Source organism: Physeter macrocephalus, chromosome 5 (genome assembly GCF_002837175.3).
Source record: "Physeter macrocephalus isolate SW-GA chromosome 5, ASM283717v5, whole genome shotgun sequence".
Classification (NCBI taxonomy): domain Eukaryota; kingdom Metazoa; phylum Chordata; class Mammalia; order Artiodactyla; family Physeteridae; genus Physeter; species Physeter macrocephalus.
Window position 1 is genome coordinate 3,252,170 of NC_041218.1, and position 21,085 is coordinate 3,273,254.

A 21,085-nucleotide genomic window follows, 5' to 3' on the forward strand; every position below is an offset into this window, starting at 1 on the left:
CCTCTCACTGTTGTGGCCTCTCCCGTTGCGGAGCACAGGCTCCGGACGCGCAGGCCCAGCGGCCACGGCTCACGGGCCCAGCCGCTCCGCGGCACGTGGGATCCTCCCGGACCGGGGCACGAACCCGCGTCCCCCGCATCGGCAGGCGGACGCGCAACCACTGCGCCACCAGGGAAGCCCAGAGTATTTGCTCTTGAACAGTAAGAATTCCAGAAGAAATAGTCTTAGCTGTCAGTATTCGTGCAGCTTGAACGTGGGTAAATGCACTCTGTCACGCACCATCCGACCGTAACCATGGTGATGTAGCCCGTGGACGTGGGGTGACAGGTGAGATCCAGGCCTTGGGTCTGGCATCTACTACACACACAGGGGTGGTGATTACGGGTTACTCCCAGATGGGGGCGGCCAGGAGGGATGCTCCGCTGAGCTCCGACAAGCAGGCAGGACCAATGTGCACCATCTTTGCAGGAGAACACAATAAACAGGGAGTAAGTACAGGACGCATCCCGAGAGCCGTGCGACGTGGGGCAGACGCTGCATCTCTCAGGGTCGCCGAGCTCCAGTCTTTAAAAGAAAGAGGCTGGACTCGCCGTCAACGCTGTCTTCGCCCGGAAGTCTCTGACTCCCAGCACGAAACAGTTTCCCTTCTTTTCTGCCACGAGCCACGGGTGTGCAGCACCTCACGGCTCCCGGTATCGTCAACAAATAAACCATCCCTTGTCACGTGTCCTGCCCACCGTTCCGACAAAAGACCACTTGTTACCTGAGAATTAACTGTTTTGGGTCATTTGAATGATAAGCAAAAGTTCAATTCTTTTGCTGATTAAAAACATAAAACCTCTCTTTTGCCGTGCCTGTTTAGGATTGAAATGCGTTTCTTAGGAAATAAGACGTTAGTTTAAGCCGAGTTCTTAACTTGGGGTCCACAGACATAGTATCAGAAGTCTTACTTTCTCCCCTTTATATAGGGTCTGCTTATTATTCAAGTCTGGGAAACACTCGATGACCAGACACTTGCTAGGGCATCAGAGGTGTCTGAATGCACCTGCCAGGTGTGCCTGGGGGGAAGTCAGGAGCCCACCGCGTAGGGTCGGGGCAGCAGGCGGTGGTCTGGGATGAAGGAGCAGTGGGGCACAAGTCTGGGGACACAGCCCCAGAAGAGGACAGGTCAGAGCCAAACGCAGACGGAGGGCCGGGTTTGGCTGAAACTGGGGAGGGGGCGGGGGAGACCCTGCTGGCGAGGAAGGCAGCGGCGTGGTCTCCCGCGAGCTGCCAACCCTTCATCCCTGCGTTTCTGCGTCTGGGGCTGGTGCCGTGAAGGGCAACAGGAAACCTAGTCTCCGGCATCACCTGCCAACTTTCCACTGAGGCGTCTCCGGAAACCAGTTCTGCTTCCCACAGCAGCGTGGGGAAAATGAGGGCAATTTAAAACATCACAGCAATAACCGAACTCTCAAATCGCCACCAAATTTGAAAGGCCCTGACCAATTTTCTCGGAAGCCTTAGATCAAAGCTGGTCTCTTCTTTCAGGTCTTCTGGGACCTTGTCTCTGGGTTTGATAAAGACCCAGAACTCAAACCACTGCTCAAACCAGGCACTAATGAATATGTAAGTCTCTACGATTTCTCCTAGACGTTTGTGTTTATTATTACATTTTCTGTCCTTCATCTTTATGTCTTTTATGTCCTAAGCGATGCTAAGCTCTTCCAGTGTAGGGTCAGGTCTTACACCTCTACAACCAGCCCTGCTCCCCGCCGTCTGGTCCCCCTGTCCTTACCGGTTCCACGCTGGGCCCCGGTGCTCGCGGCCACAGTCAGAGAACCTTCCTTGGTGGGGTCACCCCCCTTCTATGAGCCTCCCCGGCATGGAGCACACCTGTCTGGAAAGGGCCTTCATGGTCAGACCAGAGTAATCTACACAAGAATGGCCCATACTTACCCACTGGGTCACTCCTTTCAGGGACAGCCCTCCTAGACTCACTCTGCTTTTTACCTCCTGTGATACTGACTGCTAACTCAACAAAGTTTCTCCCCCTTCCCAGGCACACAGCTTCTCTTTTTCTAGGTGGGCCCACGTGCGGGAGTTCTGGCTGGAAAGGACGCACACCACCGCTAGGCCTCAACACAAAAATCACAAAACCTTCCCATCTTCTCTCTTCCTGTCTCCAGGGCCAGAAGCAGAGCCTTGAAGATGCTGGGGCCACACTCTAGAAGGAGCCTGCAGCCCCGGGTTCCTACCAGGAGAGCAACCTGTATTTTGTGTGCGCGAAAGAGAAACCCTCGTTCTGCTGAGTGTTGGGTGGGATTGCATCCCCACAAAAGATGCTGAGGTCCTCACCCTCAGGACTGCTGAGGGTGACCTCATTTGGAAACAGGGTCTTTGCAGAGAAATCAAGCTAAAATTGAAGTCACTAGGGCGGGCCCTGATCCAATATGACTGGTGTCCTTTTACAGAAAGGGCAGATTTGGACACAGACATGCACACAGGGAGAAGATGAAGAGCCTGGGGTGAGGTTTCCATAAGCCAAGGGATGTCAAAGAGCAACAGCAACCAGCAGAAGCTGGGAGAGAGGCCTGGACAGCGTCTCCCTCACAGCCTCAGAAGGTACCAGCCCTGCCGACACCTTGATCTTGGACTTGCAGCCTCCAGAAAGGCGACACAATAGATTTCTGTTGTTCAAGCCCCCAGTGTGTGCTGCTGTGTGATGGTGGCCCTAGGAAACTCACACACGAAGCTGCTGAGATTCTGGTGGTGGTTGTTACAGCAGCTGTGACCATTCAGTAGCAAAATCCTGATTTTATTTGAGGTGCGGGGAGCCCAGATAAAAGACATCTCCCAGCATCCTTTGCAGCCCGGTGGGACATGCGGCCAAGCTGTGACCTTCAGACGGAAGCAGAGTGTCAGCAGCCCCTGCGGTGAGACAGCCTGAGGCGCCCAGTTACAGGAATCACCCTGTGCTTCACCCGCCCTCCTGTCTTCCGGCCCGGGAGGCAGACACAACGCCACCGTGCATCGCAAAGCAACACGTCTTCCATCCAGTTTCAGCGACTGCTGTCTTGAGTTTTCTGTTACACGTAGCCAAACGTGATCCCAAGTGACGTAAGAGATTTTTATATTTTAAAAGAAGCCTTTGTGCAGGTGTGACGTCCACACCCACAGGAAGGAACACACAACAGGAGTATTGCAGGCACCTGCTGGGTGGGGAAAAGTAGGTGCTCCGGGGGGGGGTCTTTCTGGAGCCCCTCAAACTGCCATCTCAGAACATACCTCAGACACTGAACAAAAACACCCCTATTCTCTTGGGTGGTGGGTACCACACCAGCAGCCACATTGAGATCATGCCTTTTCCAACTTAATTTTGTGGCTTAAGTCAGAAGTCTGAACAATTTTGAGCTATACCGAGAACTATAAACGCAGAAACAGGGGAAGTCAGAGTGAAATATCTCCTGAGTTTGCATTAGGTTGCGGGAAAACCAGAGCTCAGAAGTAACCATATGCACAGGCTTGTACAACAAAGGTGACAAAAAAGGATTCCACACATCAGCACAGGACATAAATGCTGTCCAGTGTCCCATTAAGCAGCACGTGGCGAGATAAAGCACAACGGTGTCACCTCCAGGTCCTCTGTTAAATTTCAGAGAAGAACGGGACACTGACTGCAGAGCCCACCTCACCCCGTGTGCAAAACGCTTTTCATTTCTGTGCCCTGGGTCCTCTCTCTGTGCCTCTGGGCATCAGCCGCTAGAGTGACAGTTCAACTGCAACAGCAAAATGCTTAGAAATACCTGCTTATGTTGGGAGCGCCACGATGGAATACGGACGACCACCTACAACCTCCCGTCTGTCCGTGTTGATCGGGTTGATCGGTTAAGGCAGCTATGACCAACCAAACGTGAAAATAACTGGTCGCTTGGCTTCCCAAGTAGAATGAGTAAAATGCCTCGGAACTCTCTTTTAGAGGCACTGCACCCCCCATACGTTATTTTATAAATAGAATAAATAAAATGTTGTGTCGATGCTCTTCCGTATATCTAAGATACAAATCTGCTTCATTCTCAGTCACGCCCGAGCCTTAGGAAAGCGATGGTGACTTTACCCGGCACCGTGGGAGCGCCAAGGCGGCGGGGGGGGAGGGGCGTTGGGACCTCTTCACGCGCCTGACCCTCAGGATCCCTGATGGTGTCATCACATCCAGGCCCGAATGGGACTAAAGGCAAAATCCATTCTGAAAAGGCAGGTATTAACCCCTTGACTTGGAGAGAAAAATAATAGGACCCTCCAAAGAAGTAAAAGTATTTACCTGAATGGCTTTCTTAAGCAGAGTTACACCTACTTTTAAAATTACGGATTCGCAGGAAGTTTCAAAAATAGTGCATTGAGTTCCGTGCTCCTACCCTTAGCTCCCCCAGCAGTGACCTCTCTTATCACTGTGGTGCAGTCACTGTCCTGTAGTCGCTGCAGTGCAGTCATTACCGTGCAGTCACCGTAGCGCACTGTACTGTAGTCTCTGTGGTGCAGTCACTGTCCTGTAGTCGCTGCAGTGCCATCACCGGACTATGGCCAGAGCCCCGGGTCTCACAGCCTCCTAGAATGGTCCCCCACTGTAGACCACACTGGAGACGCGGCTGGGGCCAGGCACATCTCTTCACCCAGAAAACTCACCCCTCCTCTGGGGAGGAGAAGCAGCTCACTCTCAGCCTGGCTCCCTCTGATGCTGTGCGAGTGTTCTGAGTGGGCTTTGTATCCATTCTGACATCCATCTTTGGGCTTTTTTTTCTTTGCATTTAAATGATTTCATTATTTACTTGTGATTACATTATTACTTACCTTTAATTCTGAATTCCTAATAAGTATTTGATAGTTTCGCAGAATATTATCATTTTGGATTTTCTTCTAACACTGTCTCTAAAGAAATCTATTTTATCGACGTTTGAACACTTTAACCATTTTTAACCAGTGATTAATATGCTGCTGGAGATCTTTTCAGAACTTTCCCCCTAACCAGCTCTCCTTGGGGCCTGAAACCCTGCCATCGAGACAGGAGCCAGGGTGGCTTCCCGAGGGAATTACAGAAACTGCCACGAGCTCTGACTCCGTGTACGAAGGTAGAATGCTGAGCAGGGTCCTGCAGGGAAGGTGGCACTGGGGTGGTGGCACCGTGGGAAGGAGAGGTGGGACTGTAAAGGCTCAGATTCCTCACGGATTAGGGCAGAGGAAGGCCGAGAAAGGTCAAGTTCTCTTTACTTCTCACCTTTCCCGAGGGTCTGCCTGGGACTGCACACATCGGTTCCAACATTTCGTATAAATACACACGTGCACACGTCACCCCCAACATGTGTGGGGTCCTCGAGACTCTCTGGAAAGTTCCGCCCCTGCAGTGGCAAGGACGTGAGGTCCCCTGTGTGCCGTGAAGATGCCCCCGGAGCCACGGAGGCAGGTGGGCTCCAAGCGCCCACGGAGCCTCGGCCCTGCGGGGAGATTCTCAGAAGAGGGAGGACTTGGGCAGGCCCGGGCCCAGATCCCAGCGCTGGACGCGCATTTCCATGCGGCTGGGGCTCTGCCCAGAGGGTCGCAGGCAAGGCCAGCACGCCCTGCGGTGGCCTCCAGGCCTCGGCACTGGCGGAGCTGCCGGACCTTCTGGCTGGGAGGCCCGGACCTTCGCTTCCATCCCATCGAATCAGTATTGGCGACCGCGGGGTTCATTCTGAACTGCTAGGACATGACCCATCTCGGCCTCCCAACAGAAACTCTGCCCAGATTATCTCATAAAGCTTTTCTGCTTCTTCTCTCCCAAGTCGCAGGAAGAGTTAAGGAAAGACCAAAAAGCACTTACTTTTCTTATCTGTCGTGTTGTGCACGGTCACCGTGGGGACCCCAGGACCTGCATTGGGCAGAGGAACAAAAAGGGGGTCGTGAGTTTCGTGGAGAGCAAAAGAGAACCAAGCCTTCGTTACAACGTGCTCACCCGGGGCTCTGGGGCGCCCAGCTCCGCGGAAGAGGCAGCAGCCACGGACGGCAGAGCCCGGGCCCTGGGTGTTAAAGGCACGTCTTCCTAACTTTGTGTCCGCGTCAGTTACGATGAACCCAATGAAAAGTGTGTGTGTGTTAGATTATTATAACGACATAAAACATCTATACCCTATAACCTCATTCTGACTGTCCAGACACAATTCCACGCTGTCTTCACGGAGTTCCGGTCAGTCACTGCAGACTCAGTCCTAAGTCACCTTTCAAAGCTGCCTTGCTGGCCCCTCCCGGAGGAAGCCATCACCTCCACTGGTCTCCGTTACTAGTGTAACGGCATAATTTTGCAAATGTTCATCTGCGTTTCAGTTTCCCCTGATGACGTGGCTCGCAGCTTCCAGCTCCAAGGCTGTCCTGAAGCTGCAGCCCTGGGGTGAGAAGGGGGCCTGGCCAGCTGTGGGTCAAGTCTGTAGGTTGACTTCGCTATTCTCTTTAGCAAAAGGAGGGTCCAGAAAGAGAAAAAGGCTTTGTAAATTATTTTTCAGCTATTTTGAAGGTGTAGTAAGAGGCAGGCGTGGGTTTTTCTAACTTCCTCTCTGCCCCTTCTCTGCACTCCTCTGTTCGGCCGGGGCGGGCCTTCCGCGGGATGTGACGGACACCAAGCTTGCTTCCACCAGGCCTACTGTTCTCTCTGCCCGAAGCCTCCGTCCCCAGGCACTGGCGCAGCTCGTCTTGGTCTTCATTAAGTCTCTGCTCACACGCCTCCTCCCACCACTTACTGGAAGAGTCTCCTCCACGACCATCGGCCCAGCTTCCACCTCCCCCGCTGCCTCTTCCTCACGGGGCACCACCCGTACCTAACGCCAGGACCCTCTAGTACGCATTTTCAGTATTTGTTCATTGGCCCTTTCAACTGCCCTAGGATGCAAGCTCTGGAATTTATATGGACAAATTCTGGAAGTCTGTCTTTACTGCCATTATTTCCAGCATCTAGAATACCGTTTGGAACATAGTTGGGGCTCGATTACGTATTCGGGGAGCGAATGCTGAATGAATGATCACAGAACACACAGGACGGAGCAGGGGAGGCTGCCCCTTCGGCCCTGGTGCACTTGGGAGAAAGAAGAGAGACAGAGAGTGAAGGCTGGCGGAGGGCAGGTGTGCAGAGCAAGGTAGACGTGTTCTGGGAGCTGTAGGCCCTGGGGCCGCTTTTCCTCTGCCTCAGGCTGGGGTCTCTGGGACGCTATGAACTCCCAGGGGTGGCTGCGTCTAAGCTGGGGATACGTTCTATTTGGGCAGCTTCCCGGAAGCATCATCAGAACTTCCTGCCCACTTCCAAGGGGCCACATGACAAGTGGCTGAGTTGAGAGCCAGGGTACCTGCCATGGATCTCACCACAGTGAGGCTCAGAGCCCCCCCCCCCCCCCGCAGAGGCTGCAGAGTGGACATCCTAGTCCAGCGTCCCGAGAGAACGTGGCAGAAAAGCAGTGCAGTCTGAGGTACCATGGAAAGGCAAGATGGGCTGGTCCAGCCTGGGAGCACCCCCTGGCCTGGCTGAGCTGAGAGACAGACTGTGGTCACAGCAGCCGTGGACCTGAAGCCTGTCCACTACCTGGGACTGGGCCCAGACACTACCCAGTGCACATCCGAAGTCCGGGAGGTCCGAGGCCTCGTCTCCCCAACCATGTGACCCGCCCCCATTCACCCATAGATAGGATTTGCCCAAATAGAATGCAGCTTAGCCAGTTATGTTTGAATTTCAGATAGACAATATATATTTTTCAGTATAAATATGTCCCATGCAGTATTGGGACTTACTACCAGAAATCCATCTGTTGTTTACCTGAAACTTAGTGTTACTGGGTGTCCTGTCTTTTTATTTGCTAAATCTGGCACCCTTGACCCAGGGACCGGGAGGGGCGAGCAGTGATGTGAGACTCTGTGCATTTAACCTAAAGGGTCAGCACTCACTGAAGGGGATCTAAGCATTGGCTGTGGGTTTAAATTATGGAGTCAAACTAAGTTTTCTGGCTCGAAGATCCATTTCCCCATGGGGCACTCATGCGGAAGAACAGATCAGTTACTGAGAAATAAAGAACCTGCATCTCTTTTCTCCGCACGTTTCAGGGTGAGTAAATTTGCAAACGGAGCACATCCCCCATTCTTATTAATAATGTAAACAATTATTATTTATTTAGTGCCTACTATTTAAAAGGCACTCTGCTAGGTGTGTGTATGAATAATTTCTAATCCTCACACCAGCTCTACAAAGCAGGTGCTTCTAACCATATTTTACAGATGAGACAACACAGGTTTCAAGAGCTTTATGTTTTTTGTCTCAGCCATACAATAAAAAAGTTGCTGAGCCTGCATTAGTCCCTTCTTATTTTTAAATCCATAAACTTGATATATGTTTCTAAAAAAATTCAAAAACTACAAAAAGGAATAAAGTGACAAGTAGAAGACCCTTCTCACCCCACTTTCCAGAAGTAACCTATATGTTTCTAAAATGTCCTAAAATGTTTCTCTGCATATAAGTGGTCAAATTTACACATAAGCAATTATTTTAAACATACAAATAAAACATATAAAAAACCTTTCATGTAAATATGCAGCTTTATCAGATCTTAAGGTTATACTATATTGCCTTACTTTTTTTCCAGACTCTGCTTTTAATTCTTTTAGGTATATACCCAGAAGTGGAATTAGTGGATCATACATTAATTCTATTTTTGTTTTTTTAGGATCCACCATTCTGTTTTCCATAGCAGCTGCATGCACCATTTTATGTAAGTCCACAACAGTGCAGAAGGGTTCCAATTTCTCCACATCCTTGCCAACACTTGTTCTTTTCTTTTCTTTTTGTTCTTTATAGTAGTCATCCTAATGGATGTGAGGTGGTTATCTATATATACTTTTTTTTTTTTTAATTTTTATTTTTTTATTTTTTTGCGGTATGCAGGCCTCTCGCTGCTGTGGCCTCTCCCGTTGCGGGGCACAGGCTCCGAACGCGCAGGCTCCGCGGCCACGGCTCATGGGCCCAGCCGCTCCGCGGCACGTGGGATCCTCCCGGACCGGGGCGCGAACCCGCGTCCCCTGCATCGGCAGGCGGACTCTCAACCACTGCGCCGCCAGGGAAGCCCTATTGCCTTACTTTAAAAAAAATAAAATACACAGATTTTTGAGGTCACCTGTGTGCCCTGCCCTAGTCTCAGTCTGCTCCCTTTCCAGAGGTAACTGCTATCTTGGAGTTAGTATTTATTATTTCTCTGCATATTTAAAAGATATTTTTGCCACATGGTATGTGTTCACAATAACATATATGCCGCACACAGTATAATACAGCATACCTTAGTGTACCATCTTTCATATTGTCTTAATATCCAGTCTGACAATAGCAAGAGAATGAAGCCAAATGGCCAGAGGATGAGTAAACGCAGCCACTGTGGAGAACAACTGGGCAACGGCTGTGAACCCTGAAGATCCCTGACACCACCAGACAGTCCCACCCCTGGACCACAGCTCGGAGCGAGCCCTGCACACGGACACAAGGAGGCGAGCACGCAGTAGATCCTTCTCAACTGCAGCTCTGTCTGAGCCACAAGTGCCGAGCTAGCCATGGGCAGGGGAGGGGACGACTTAGATGCAGTCTGTTCACCCAGCGGGCGACCGCAGAGCACGTGAGATGAGTAGACAGACACCTATCAACATGGGCGAGCATGCAAAATACCTCGTTGCATGAAAACAACAAGATGCAGAATGGTAAATACTGTAATATACAATGATGTAAATGATTTTCACAAGCTGTAAACCTTCGTTTTTAGCAGATGTATAGTATTCCATTACCTGGATATACCGTTTTTCTTCGGTCCACTCCCTACTGAGGGATATTTAGGCTGCTTCCTTTTGTTTTTTCATTGCCATAAACACTGTTGCCAAAGTCCCTCTAACATACATCTTCACACACAGGGAAGACTGTGTTGGTTAAGCTAGCTACTGGCATTGCAATTGCTGTGTTAAAAAGGTTTTATAGCTGGTTTTCACTAAATAAGCTTGTGGTTTCAAACACAAAACCCCCAAGTCTCAGTGCTTTAAAACAATGAAAGTTTATTCCTTGCTAATGTTACATCCTGGTAAACGCTCAGCTGCGGCTGTGCTGGTCCTCCTCCAGGATCTGGGCTGAAAGGGTAGCCTTCATCTGGAACGTACTGCGCTCGTGGCCAAAGGAAATGAGAAGGGGGCTGCAGAAACGCAGCGGCTCCTGCAACGCCCTGGGCCATAGTTCATGTCTGCTGCTCTGGTGCCTTTGCCAATGGAGCCGGAAAACCTCTCGGGGTCGGGGGGGCACAGGTCACGCACGAGGGGAGGGTGGTTCCAGAGGGCGGACAGGGGACAGGGGCATTAGCGCCCCAGGCAGAGACCCTGGACTCCAGTGAACACTGTCTCCTCGCCCTCCAACTAAAGGTGGATGCGGGTCTATGGTATAACTTAAAAAAATGTGTTGTATTTTTTACCGCTCTAATGGGCAAGTATTGTATCTTGGTATTGCTTTAAGTTACCTTTTTCGACTTTTGAGTGGAGTTGGACAGCTTTCCGTGTTTGACATCTGCATTTCGTATGTGTGTGATTGCAAACCTCCCTTTCCCGTGCACCGTCCACTTAAATCGCGTTGTTGCTTGTTCTTATCTTATTTAGGAATGAGATCTTTACCGCGCTGCTGCAGACTCTCCTCCTGTGTTCTTTCCGATTTGTGCCTCAAAGTGTCGTAAGTACCAATGGTAGCAACCGTCATGCTGAATTGTACTTTCAAAAAACATAATCGCTCCTGCGCGCACACGCACGCACGCGCGCACACGCACGCACGCGCACGCGCACACACAAAGGAATCCGTGGGCTGGGGATCTGAGTCATCCCAGAGCCTGTTCGGAATCTGGGAATCAGGGCCCTGAACAAAATGTTTGCTGAATGGATTAACAGCTCATGAAGGATGACTTCCCAAGCACATACTTGGCCATCACGTGTCAAGGCAGCAAAGTTAAATTCAGCTAAAGAAGGATCCCCTAAGACCATTCCCATGTCCTGTGTTTTACAGTTCAGGTCATTGTTTCCCTGCTGATACTTAGCACCCACGCTGCTTTTCTCTAACCACCAAGGGTAGCTGTCTCCACTTACAGGATCTGAATTGTGTGTGGTTCTTTTTTTGAGAGCCACATCACAACTGTGCCATATTCCCTGCTTTTTTTTTTTTTTCTGTGGTACGCGGGCCTCTCGCTGCTGTGGCCTCTCCCGTTGCAGAGCACAGGCTCCGGACGCGCAGGCTCAGCGGCCACGGCTCACGGGCCCAGCCGCTCCACGGCACGTTTTTTTTTTTTTTTTTTTTTTTTGTGATACGCGGGCCTCTCACTGCTGTGGCCTCTCCCGTAGCGGAGCACTGGCTCCGGAAGCGCAGGCCCAGAGGCCACGGCTCACGGGCCCAGCCGCTCCGCGGCATGTGGGATCCTCCTGGACTGGGGCACGAACCCGCGTCCCCTGCATCGGCACGCGGACTCTCAGCCACTGCGCCACCAGGGAAGCCCATCCCTGTTATTTTAATACAGAATATTCTTTAGAATAGCCAAACAGAGACAATACAAATAAAAACTATATTTAAAGAGGACACAAAACAAAAGTTAAAAAGCAGCCCTCATGTATAATTTAAATCGATTGATTATAACCTAATCCCATCCAGTTATCCAGACCCTCCTCTGGGAGCTGGGCCCCCTGGGTCCACAGCCATCGTGGTCCAGAAGCGGGGTTCTCCCCCTCAAACTGCCATCACACGAGCTCCTCTGGCCCAGGTGGCCTCGACCCACTGCTCTGTGTGAATTTTAAGATCACCCATCATTGTGCGATTTCTATGATGTTTGGGCTCCTGAAAATTGGCAGATTATTTAGGAAAACACCAAAATCTAAACAAACTTTCTTATAAAAAATGAAGAAAAAGCAGGAGATTCCCAATTCAGAGTAAAATATTTGGGCTTTGTGGTACTTTGACCAGACCTGGGTTAGTGTCACCCAGGATTTCTGTAAGAAGAGAAGAAACATGCTAAACGCAGGAACAGCACACACACGATTTCAGGGAGCTTGCAACATTTAAAGGGGAGCCCTCCAAACTCATTTTAAACAATTAAGGATACTTTTACTAATGAGACTTTGGAAGGGCTTCACCACCGAAGTTTTAAGTTGGTTTTCTTTACTTTTCTTCCTCTTCCTCCAAACGACTTCATGTGCATCTAGCCAACAACTAACTGATTAAACGCGTCGTTTTGAACAGTAGGAAGCTTCTGTCCTTTTGTCACTGCTGCCTGTAAGTCTCCCTCCCCATCATCTGGGCACAGAAAATCATGGCCCAAATCCGGGAAATCATGCTTTTTGTTTGCTAGATGGTCAGAACCTGACAGCACTCTGCTTAACGGCTATTCTTCTGACAACTCCTATTCATAGTTTCTTCTTACTTTGCATGTAATTCAATTCAACAAATACGCATTGAGATTCTACCATGTGCAGGGCACAGTGCCAGGTCCAGGGGACACAGGCAGAAGCAGACAAAGTATTTGCCATCAGGGAGCTCAGAGTCTAGTATAGGAGGACAGCCACGCACAAAAGCAGGCTTTGATGACTGTCACCAGAAGAAGGTGTACCGTTGTGAGATCTGCACACTGACTCCGGGACTAAGGATGTGGTCTGGAGCCCTGCTCTGGTTCCAGCCCTGCCACCAGCTGCTCTGTGGTTCCGACCAAGCGACTTTTCTTCTCTGGGTCCCAAGTGTGGAATATAGGGTGGCTAAGCTCTAAGTAAGAGGAACAGAGGTTGCAGCAAAAACGATGACACCACCACTCAGGGTTCCTATTACGTGCCAGACGCGATGCTGGATGCTGGGGGGTCGCTGCCTCACTTCACCAGCTCCCAGAGACAGGGGTAGCCTACTCACAGAGATTAGGATGCTGTCATCGGAGCCTCCCCCTGAGTTGCAACATGGACCTCAGGCAGGAGAGATGCTCTACACCTGTGCCCAGAAGGAGGCGCTGTTCTCAGCCCGAAGTGGAAGGCAAGGAGGCTCAGGATGAAAGTGAGGCTGGAGAAGCAGGAGAGCTTTTCTCTTCCTTCTCAGCATCCCTTCCAGTGTCTGCGTGTTTTCGGCTAGTCTTAGGATACAGGATATGCTTTCAAATCAGAGCATATAACTCTATGGCACTGCAAAAGCCTCTGTCAATTAGGTCATGTATTAAACACCTGATTCTCTATGTGTTCGCCTATGGACACCCTCTTATGCACACGCTCCTAGGTTCGCGTGAGCGGGCACATATGCACACATACATGTAGACATAAAGATATTTATTATGATTCTCTTTGCCCCTCCTAATATTTCTTAAGTCCTTGGTAGGTAAGAGTGTCTCAGCTGGTGTACACCCTTGTTCAAACTGACATGCAGAACTGCGTGAAAACAGTTCTATTTGCTCAGCCTTTGCTTACAAAGACAAAACTGCAATAAAAGCAACATTTGGCCTTTTAAAAACTCTGGTTAGCGACAGAGACTATTCTGGCTCAAGTTAAAAATCTGACTTCTGAGTTTATATTGTTCCCGAGAGGGAAAATAACCATACCGAAGCGAGCAAATTTACAACCAACACAACCAACACTCTTTTGGTCAATGAAGACCCTGCTGCCAGATGGGGGAGAAATTCAAACAACAAAAAGAAAAGCTTTGAATGACACAACAGCCTTGCAAACAGAAGTATTCGTTTTTGTGTCTCGGGTTTCCAGTCCCGTTCACTTCAGAACATTAACTTACGCCTGCTTGAGTGGATGGAGAGGTATGACACTTCCAGATGAGAATGAAGTAATGAAAAAGGACACAAACTGGAAAAGAAAAAAGTCATGAGAATAAAAGGAAGTTCATAGAGATAGTGTGTGTCCTCACTGCCCTCATCTGTATCCTCAGAGGGTGTTTATGTGACAGATAATCTCCGCCGGAAGCTGCACTCATGGTATATAAACAACGGAGACTCGGGCGGTCTGGCCGTCACCACCCGAGCATCTCTCGAGGGGTGATGAACGGTGTCAAAGACCAGCGGCCAGCAGGGGGAGCGTGAGGAACGCCCTGGCCAGCGCGGACGATGGGCCACGGCCCCGCGGGCATGGCATCGGATCGTTTTATCCGCCAGTTCATGAATTACGTAGGCCCGATGCACAGGGTTTATACGTTGAGGTGCCATCATCATACCAATAAGCAGGGTGCTAGCCGAGCTACTGGAACTACTGCAGGTAAATCAAAGTATCTGCTCCAAAGACATGGTTTCCTAAGTCAACAGAGCAGACGGATTTTGTGGCTGTTTGACTTTGAAACCTCGTATGGCGGACATCAAACCTGGGATTTGGGGGTCCCCCTGCCACGCCCCGCAGCACTGAGTCTCGCTCCAACCCAATTTCACGTGTCCACTTGAAAGCAATCGTACTTCCCACGCAGCAGGGTACGTAGCGTCACTCAGTGGGGTTCACAGACGTCGGGGGTGGTTTTTACAGGCTCACGATGGTGGTGAAAAATGTCACACTAACCTTTCCAGTCACAGGTAACCTCTTCCTCTAGAAATTACATGTCACACTTTGGGCACGCGACAGGCATGTTGATAAGAGAAACCTCCCAATCATAAAAAGGGGGCCTCTGTATGCTCCCCAAGGTCCGCTAGCATGTTTGGGTAGTTGATCCACAGAAGTGTTAGGTTTTAGGAACGACCTGCCTTTAAGCTATAGCAACACTTCTGTGCCCCGCATGCGTCGCCCGGCGTGAAGGGTTTAGATGCTCAGCGTCATTCCCAGAATACAAGGTCTGAAGGAAGGAGCTTAGTTTTATTAATTTTGTGAGAGCAGGCAAACTACAAGAGAACTGATGAAACATACGCTGGCTGTCGCACTCATCCCCGTGCGTGGCTGGGCTGGGATCTGGGCCAGGGTGGGATCAAGGCTCTTCTGAGTACACTTCCCACAGCTCCTGTGTTGTCCTGTCTCTCAGAACTGTGCTAACACTTCTCATCATCTGCCGACATTGTGATCCAGTAGTTCTGTGATGAATTTCAACCCACGTAACTAAGTTCTGATTTGAGTTCTAATGATACACTATTAATGATACACTATGTCTCATCTTTTCAACTGTACGTGGAGCTTAGGAACCTATTTTATATAATTCTGTATCCCACATAGGAACATGTAGTGTCTTATTCACAGTAAGTGGCCAATGGATATTTGCTGATTAAACGAAGGACAAAGCATTCATGGACAGGATGCATACCCTGGGAAACTGTGAGGTTGGTGCAGTCAGTTCAGAGGCTGTGGCCTGTTCTCTTGAATGTCCTCAAAGTTGCCAATTACCTGTTTTAGAAGTTAGCTCTGGTTTTTAAAAAGTGCAAAAGATCACTTAGAGCTGAATTTTGTAATGAAGGTATTTTAAGTTTGGTGATTACAGCAACTGTCAACATTGCAGCCTATTATAAAGAAGAGAACTGTAGATTCCTTGGGAGCCTGGAACGGGAAGATCCCATTATAAGGAGAACCCTAAACCCTTCCCAGCAATGTCCTCTCATTGGAATGACTGGTGCAGTTTCCTGAGAAGAATGGTACTTATTTGGATGTACAAACTATGGCGTGCAAAGAAATGAGGTTCCTTTTTATAATCACAGGGAGGATGGGCTACATTTTAGGTCTTCTTTGCTTTTGAACTTGATCAAATCTCGACGCGGGCCAGTTGGAAACCACGGAGGCCCGCTGGTCTGCCTGTTTCCACCCCCTGCTGACCACCACTCTGTGTCACTGCCCAGGCTGCCTGCCGTGTCCCCTTGACCCTTGACGGTCAGCCCACCGAATAAAAGCAGGAGCGACTGGCCAAGCGCCGGGTGTGTGTGCTCAGTGCAGAGTCTCTGAGGCGGGGGTGCCACCTGCCTGCGGGGTAATGGGGTGCCTAGGAGCTGACCCCCTAAGGCTCCTGAGAGGTGGGCACTACCTGAGATACAGAGAGTCCTGCTTTTCTTTTTGGACTCAACGTCGTAGAACAAACAGATGACATCTCTTCAAGGGAAGTAATTCCACACTCCACCCTCTCAAACCACCACATCCAATTCCTCAGCAGGTCCCCTCACCTGTGCCTGCTAAAGCGTCTCCTGCCCCCTCCCATTGCCGTGGTAACGTTCTCAGCGCTGCCCAGGGATCCCCACCCAGTTCTGACCTTGGCACTCTTCTGATGAACACCCTTGAGTCTCCTGCCATTGCCCACAGGATGAAGCTGGGACCCCCGGCATGAAATGTAAGACCTTCTCAGACCTCATCTCCTATCACCCAACACACACCTTCCAAACTCGCTTTTCTGAAGAGAAGCTGTGCTGCTTCACACACTTGTGCCTGCTCGACCCGCTCCGCAATTCCCCGCCCTCCTGGCCTCCTCTAAACCTCTGCATAGCCTTCAAGGCTCAGTTCAAACCTCTTTTCTCTGGCTATTCCCTCCTTTGTGGCACCAGTGTGATAATAACAATAAAAGTAGCAACGACAACGATAGTTCATAATTACACCAATCACCATGCGTCAGGCATCGTTTTAAGTGTTTTACACATAGCAACTCCTTTAGTCTTTAAAGTAACCCTATGAAGTCGGCACTACATCCCCGTTTCACAGATGAGTAAGCCAAGGCACAGAATGGCCTGTGGTGTCGCCAGGATCGACACCAGGCACAGTCCCTCCATTTGGCCTCTTGTGTACATATATTTCTTAATTCCAAAGCACAGTAACCCTCAGTGTTCATCTTAGCTGCATCACTGGCTAGCTGAGTGGAGTTGAGCAGGTTACTGTAATTAGCTGGTCCTTGGTTTCTCCCTCTTCAAGAGCTGTTCTGAGGACTAAACGATCACACACACAAAATGCCTAGAATATGCCTCGCACCTAACGATACAGTCAAGGAGCTATTAACATCCGTTCACCCGCTGGTCACACTGCAAGATGACTGGTGAGGGCTTATGAGGGGTTAGGGAATGACAGCCTGGACCCCCAGGCACTGGGGGGATTCTTGTGCAGGAAACCTCTACATGCTGAAAAGCCCGTTCTTGGTCAATGTGCCACCTGCACCATCACAGCCCTAACACACGTGTTCCCTCGTCCCCAGAGCTCCTGGCTGAGCGGTGTGGGCCAGTCTTCAGAATGGTCCCACGTTTTGTGAGATGTGAAGATCTGCGCGGCCCACCAGGTGCGCCAGGCACGAGGAGGCACCTCCGTTCTCCAAATGCAGCCCGGAGCCTCTGACCATGCAGAGCTGCTTGTCCTTCAGGGCCAGCGGGAGGGTCCTTCCCCGGGCTGTCCTGACTTCGCCGTTTCCACCCCACTCCCGAAGGCACTGAGCTGCCGTCCCGCACCTTTCGACTTACTGTCTCTGTCTTATCCCTGCAACTGGGTTATTAAGCATCTGAGGCAGGACAAGGTTGTGAGCACCTGGCAGAGAAATGCCCCAGAAAGCGGCTTTAATAAGCCAAACACCCTCCCCCGTTACACGCAGGCTCTCGGTACAACTGATTTTTATTTCCTTTGAGCAGACTTTTCTTATGACCTAAGCGTTGCCCCACATTTCTGTAATCTGCAGTACGAGGTGACAGTACGGGACTGGAGCTTTTCCTGGGAGCCTCTCAAGGCAGCCGTTTCCACACGGGGCGTCCCAGTAAGTTTTCTTTGAAGAAGAGGCTCCATGACTCAAAATGCACTGGAGAACATTTGGATTAGAGGATCTTTCCACTCCCTTCTGCCCTAACATCCTATGAATCTAAAGACATTCCTGACACCCTCTAGCTAGAAGCCAGTCCTAAGTTCTCTGAATTACTTAATAATTGTTTCACTGCTTTCATTACACCGACTGCGGTCCTGTATTATCGTCCTCATGAATGTGTATCATCTCAGCCAACTGACCCCCAGGGCCCCGAGGGCAAGGATGGCGTAGCATGGCCCACTGGGTCCCCAGAGCCTCCTGCACATGAAGGACCCCGAATAAAGGTTTTTGAAAATAAATGAACAAATTCAGAAAGTGTAACAACTCCTGGGGGATCGCAGGGCGCGTGCAAATATAAAAGTTTTACTTTCTTTGCGTTGGGATGGAAATGGTGGAAACAGAAGTGAAAAAAAAACCCAACACAGATGTTAGAACTTGAGAAAGCACTGTTCCAGAAGACTTCACCAGTGGGAAGAAAAGGGCAAGAAATGAACAATAATACTCTCACAAGTACAGCAAGTTTTGTGTGTGGGTGTGTGTACCTATGTGTGTCTGTGTTTACACGCGTGGATGTGACCATGTGTGCACGTGTGTGTACATGAGTGTGTGCATGTGAATGCGTGTGCGTGTGTGTGCATGTCAGTGTGAGTGTGCGTGCACTCTGTCCACAGAGGTGCCCACACCAGGGCAGGGCTCCTCATTAAAACTCATCTTTTGGGCTTCCCTGGTGGCGCAGTGGTTGCGCGTCCGCCTGCCGATGCGGGGGACGCGGGTTCGCGCCCCGGTCCGGGAGGATCCCACATGCCACTGGTCCAGCATTGAGCAGTCACAGTTCTCAGGTTAGTGATCAAAGGATGGCGCCTAGGGCTTCCCTGGTGGCGCAGTGGTTGCGCGTCCGCCTGCCCCTGCGGGGGACGCGGGCCCGCGCCCCGGTCCGGGAGGATCCCACATGCCGCGGAGCGGCTGGGTCCGTGAGCCGTGGCCGCTGAGCCTGCGCGTCCGGAGCCTGTGCTCCGCAACGGGAGAGGCCACAGGAGTGAGAGGCCCACATACCACAAAAAAAAAACAAAAAACAAAACACTCATCTTTTAAAATTTTTCTGTTGTTAAAATAAAATCCCTTCCCCCAAGTTCCTCATTTTTTATCATGTCACTGAGTAATCTGGAATACTTTAAACAAAATGAGTGACACCTCACACCACAATGAAAAATTTTATAACACCTATGTGAATGCCCTGCGAAGAGGTAGAAATGTACTTTGAACAGCCACGCGAATGACACTTTTAATTAATTTCCTCTTGCTGTAGCAGCCGTGCTGTTAAAGTGACAGAAGAGATTTCTCTCTTACACACCAGCCTCCTAACCGAGCACTGCTTTTATCGGAAGGCCCAGACACCAGGTGGGCTGGGACCGGGGGGAGATGGAGTCTGTGTGCTCGGAGGGGAGCACTTCCGGAAGGGGGAGACGGAAACCAGTCAGTCCAGCGCATGAGCCCCCTCAGCCGGGGCTCCTCCCTAAGAGAGGTGCATCTTCGGAGTCAAGCTTCAAGGCCAGACACCCTTCTGAGAGGCCCCGGAGGTGCAGAAACAAAGCTCACGGTGATTAACTAGAAGTGGGGCCCGGAGGGCAGGCCCGGCTGGCTTCGGTGCACCCGAAGTAAAGGGAAGGCTTGGAAGATTCTGGGGGTCTCAAGGCGCCCCTCAAGGGCCCCCCCCCGCCACGGCCGGGACGCAAACAGCTTTCAAATCACTGCCACCTCCAGGGGTAGCTCTCTCAACACGACAGTGTCAACAGGCATATTGGATGAACGTTGCATTTACCATTTTTCATTGATTCTAAGACACCATCAATTGCAAGATGAACCGCTGGTTTCGTAAGATTTTGCAGAGATTGTAAGATCCATCCTGACTTCAGAAAAATTCAAAATGGGGGAAGTATACCTTGGAAGCAAGGATACGGTATTTGACATAGTCTCTTCCAGTTCCAGCTGTACCAGCATCACCTGGAGGACCTGGACTAGCAGCAGCTGGTGGGCTCTACCTCAGAGTTCTGATTCCCGCGTGTGTGACGGGTCTGAGAATTTGCAGGTGTAATGAATCCGTGCCCCATGGTTTGAGAACAGCTGCCCTAAGGCAATAATTTAAAGCAAGCTCCTGTTCAGTGATACTGTGATTTATCATAAGAAATATATATTTATCTCTGTCCATAGTTCCTGGCACATAGCTCCTAAAACCCTTGTAATTTCCTGTATTAGGGCAATAAGGCATCGTCTGTAATATCCGGTTTTTGTTCTGGGTTCCTGAAATAGTTTCAGAGCCAAAAAAAAGGGAGATGGGTCTTTTGATATTCATAACAAGCCTCTTTCAACCACACCTGGATTTATATTACTGGGGTGACTTTTGGGAAACCCCAAAGGATGGAGACTGTGTGCAGGAAAACCAACACGATTAGAGGCTCTGAAGTTTCAGCGCCCCCCCCCGCAACCTCTCTGGAGAAAGGGGCTGGCGGCTGGGTCCAATCACCAACGGCCAGTGATCCAACCAACCACGCCCGCGTACTGAAGCCGCCACAAAGCCCCGAAAGGACGGGGTTCGGAGAGCTCCCTCCCAGGCTGGTGAACCCGCGGAGGTGCTGGTGGTGGGGGGAGGGTAACATGCTCGGAGAGAGCAGGGCAGCCCCGTGCGCATTCCCACGTGCCTTGTCCTGTGCGTCACTTCCATCTGGCTGCTCCCCTCTACAATAAACTGGTGATCTAGTAAGTAAACTGTGTGTCTGAGCTCTCTAGCAAAGAACCGCTCTAGCAAATTAATTAAACCCAAGGAGGGGGGTCTTGGGAACCTCCAATTTACAGCCATTTGGTCAGAAGCGCAGGTGACAGCCTGAACTTTGCAACTGCCACCTCAGGTGTGCCCTTAGCACGTGGGGTCTGATGCGAACTGCACATCTGACGTCAGAACTGAATCGACTTTGTCGGACATCCAGCTGATGTCCCAGAATTGCTTGGCGTGGGAAAACCCCACACGTCCGGGGACTGGAAGTGTCAGAAGTGGAGCGTCCCTGTGAGTACAGTTAAAAGCGGAGCTGCCACCGGGAGGAACGTTCTCCTTCACGGTCGGCCTTCAGTCAGGTGGGATTTTAGGGAGTTGAGGAAGGGTTTGTGGGGATATGTAGTGGGGACTGTGTCAGTTTCCCAAGGCTACCTTAATGAAGTCCCACCAATTCAGCGGCTTAGAAACAACAGACGTGTATTGTCTCGGAGATCTGGGGGCTGGAAGTCCGAGATCAAGGTGTCGGCAGGGCCTGCAGGGAGCGTCCTCCCTTGTCTTTTCCAGCCCCTGTGGTGGCTGTC

At 50.5% G+C, this 21,085-nt stretch overlaps 1 protein-coding gene across 1 annotated transcript in view; it reads right to left on the minus strand.

The window, feature by feature from the left end:
• DPP6 (dipeptidyl peptidase like 6) overlaps positions 1-21,085 on the minus strand; it is an 824,646-nt gene that overhangs the window by 32,129 nt on the left and 771,432 nt on the right. The window contains exon 17 of the mRNA XM_024129132.3: positions 5,834-5,881. Within this exon, the coding sequence (XP_023984900.1) occupies positions 5,834-5,881 (48 nt within the window). The remainder of the gene's footprint in view (positions 1-5,833; positions 5,882-21,085) is intronic.